Below are 3,289 nucleotides of genomic sequence, written 5' to 3'. Positions count from 1 at the left end.
AGAGAGAGAGCGAGAGAGAGAGGCTCCAATGGCATACACGGAAAGCAAAGCATAACCAGCGTGAAGCTTACTGACTAGTGGATCTATCTCACCAGAACAAAGCTATTCCTCTGGGAAAAAAGGCGGGCGGGGCGCGATGACGATAAAAGCCACAAATCTGTGTACCGTATTTCTTCTAACTTGCGGAAAATGTACGGGGGGGAGGCGGATACAAATTACAATCAAACGTTACCACAAATACCACAGGTGGCAGGCAGGAAGCAGAGAAAAACAAAACAAAAACAAAAAACAACCCCAAAAGAACTAAAGAATGCCGGTGCATAGATGACCCTAAACCAAGTCTACAGCTATGTACAAACGCAGTGCAGAGCCCCCTCACTCAAAGTGATAACTTTAAATAGCCTGCTGCTATGAATATAACCAATGACAGGTATGGGACCTCAAGAATGTGTGACCAAAGGTACAGTAGTATACACAGATGGAGACGTAGAAAGTGACTATCGACTATGATACATTTTTTAAAACGTCAATTTGATCTTCAAATGCAGAGTGGGGAGGGAAGGAGGGAGGGGAGGCGAGATAGAGAATAAAAATGCTTGGCTGCGTACGTACTTTGCTGCAAAGATGACCAAAAAAAAAAGGGGGGGGGGGGGGGGGGGAGTGAACTATGATGAGGAAAAATGACTACAACAAATTTCTACACTTATTACTAGCGTTCTTGGCAGTGAAGTCGTGACCTTGACAGAGTAGACAAAGTAAAAATTAAAATGAAACAAAGATTTGGATAGTTCCATTTCAGGGATGATAAATGCTGCTCACACTATCATCATCAATGTGAATGAAAAAATGAAAATGATGGGCTAAACACACAGATCTGAGATTTGCCTAGCTGCACTTGTCATTCTCTCTCACTACAGAGGTCAGTCAAACAGATACCACAAGATGGCAGTCAAAATAACCACTGCAAATAGTGGCTAAAAAAATCATTGAGGAAAGGGGAGATGAAAGAAAAGAAAGGGGGGGGGGGGGATGATTCAATTTTTATTGCTACTTTAGAAAAAAGCTGATCTTGTAATGAGGACAGCTAAAAATTCCACTTCAGCACATATTGTGAAATGAAAAATCATATAAAAAAAAAAAGATGTCTTCAGGAAATAAAAGAAAGTTAACAGAACTTTTCCAGAATAATGGACCACACAACATGTAGCTGAACATGTGTGGAGAACAAGCCGCATTCATTAAGGATTAACGTACTCAAATTAAAACTGTCAAGTAAAATTAAGATAGGTACCTGTCCTGAAGTGACAATCTAGTGTGACTAGCTTGCAAGTCATTTCCACTTCACTTGGGAACATAATCATGCACATAGTGCACCACATACTGAGGGGAAGGCAGCAGAAGAAGTTGTCCGTCTGTAGTCGCGAACATCAAACATTTTTTTTCAAACATTCATTTTGAATGATTTTAGTAGCACGTATTACATGGATTTTCTGCTATCCTGAAGTCTGAACATCAAAAACGCTATAGTAAAACTAAATACACGTATTATAGTACACTAAAAGGATATTATACTATGCATAACAATTGTTCCATTCAGCACATTCAGTTCTTGACAAAGCATGAAGCAGTATTTACAAAAGAACAAATCTATGACCTAAGACTTTCAAGCGGCCAGTAAAGAGAATGATCTCTCTTACAACACACACGTAGTCAAGCTCACTTCACTTCACTTCACTTATCAGTACCACACATAGCCCAAATACCACATTCATCGTGAGACAATGGTACCTTTTTTAAAACAGTTGCTAAGCAAATCTCTTCGGTTTGACAAAATTTTCCGAGTTCACATATACATATGTATAGGGAGTGTATTTTTAAAAACCAAACACAGTTACTATGACCATTCATCCATACTGAGAAACAGGCATGGCCAAAAGTCTGTCAACCAATGTACTCCTTCGTACACGCATCCCGAGCATATTCCTAGGAGCCTGAAAACATTCAGGAAACAATAAAACTAACATTCTTTATACTTAATGCTCTACCTTTCATACCTAAAGTACTACCGGAGTGGCCAATCAAACAACAGTTGACTAAAAAAAAAAAGTTTAATCTTTTTCCACGTTTACACCAAAGACATTAACAACATAACCAACAACAACTCCCTTCCTCTTTCTCCCGGGCCACTGTACACACACACACACACTCAGTCAGTCAAATAATCCACACCTTGGCAACAGAAAGCGCGCACAGAAGCAGTGACAGAAAATTGATTACTTAATAAATTTATTCTTTTAAAAAATTATGCCGGCACCCTGCACAAAAGTAACAATGGCCGAGATCCTAGACAGGGGGTGGGGGAAAGGAAAAGGGACGCGACGACTACCAGAATCCTGTGGACTTTCCTCCTGGGGGATTCGACACCTTGGTTCCAGGCCTCTTGGTCTTGTGTTCATCAAACTGAGCACCTGTGGAGAACAAAGGACCAAGAAAGATAGAAATTAAGTACTATATTTCCTTTTGGACGATATTTTTATCTAATTAGTACGTCCTGTTTCACACAACGTTTCGATCAAATTAGTATGTCTTGTTTTTAATATTTGTATCAAATTAGTGTGTCTTGTTTTGAATGATATTTTGATCTAATTAGCCCATCTTTTTTTCCCTTGACATTTTGATCAAATAACTGCGTCTTGTTCTGAATTATACTTCAACGTAAGTAGCATAATTTTGTTTTGAATGATATTTTGATTAACTAGTCTTGATTTAAAAAAATGATATTTCACTGTTCACTTAGATTAACAAGTCATATTTTGAATCATACTTCAAAGCAGCATAATTTGTTTTCAATGATAATTTGATCAACTAGTCTTATTTTTAATGATACTTCACTTAGATTAGCAAGCCGCGTTTCTAATTGAAATTTCCATCAAATTTGCTCATCTTAATTAAGCCAATATTTCCTTCTTCTAACTCAACAAACGGAGAAACAGAACCGGGAAAAGAGAGCCCCAGCAACTGACCACTGAGAGAGAAGGAGGAATCCTGCATGTTGCGGACCCCGCCGCGCGTAGGACGGTTGTGGAACTCAGCCGACTGTTCTGGGAAGATGGGGTTATCTGGTCGCCTGCTGGCCATGGCAGCCGCATCCTCCGCTTTGATCTCCACTACGGGGCCGGTGTACGGGTCGCGCTCGATCCTCTGGGGCTGAGACGCCTGGAGCGGGGAAAATAAAATAATAATGAGAAGAAGAAAAAGCTATAATAATGAGAAGAAGCAGAAGAAGAAG

The 3,289-nt window shown here is 39.6% G+C and overlaps 1 protein-coding gene across 1 annotated transcript in view; it reads right to left on the bottom strand.

Moving 5' to 3' along the window:
* Window positions 1-1,038: 1,038 nt before the first annotated feature.
* Window positions 1,039-3,289, bottom strand: part of LOC101850518 (dihydropyrimidinase) — a gene marked incomplete at its 5' end in the record, with an annotated part of 16,279 nt that continues 14,028 nt past the window's right edge. Inside the window, 2 exon segments of the mRNA XM_013089272.2 lie at window positions 1,039-2,468; window positions 3,024-3,216. Of these exon segments, the coding sequence (XP_012944726.1) occupies window positions 2,383-2,468; window positions 3,024-3,216 (279 nt within the window).

The sequence above is a fragment of the Aplysia californica genome, unplaced genomic scaffold (genome assembly GCF_000002075.1).
Source record: "Aplysia californica isolate F4 #8 unplaced genomic scaffold, AplCal3.0 scaffold00914, whole genome shotgun sequence".
NCBI classification, from domain to species: domain Eukaryota; kingdom Metazoa; phylum Mollusca; class Gastropoda; order Aplysiida; family Aplysiidae; genus Aplysia; species Aplysia californica.
This window is presented reverse-complemented; position numbering and strand designations above follow the sequence as displayed.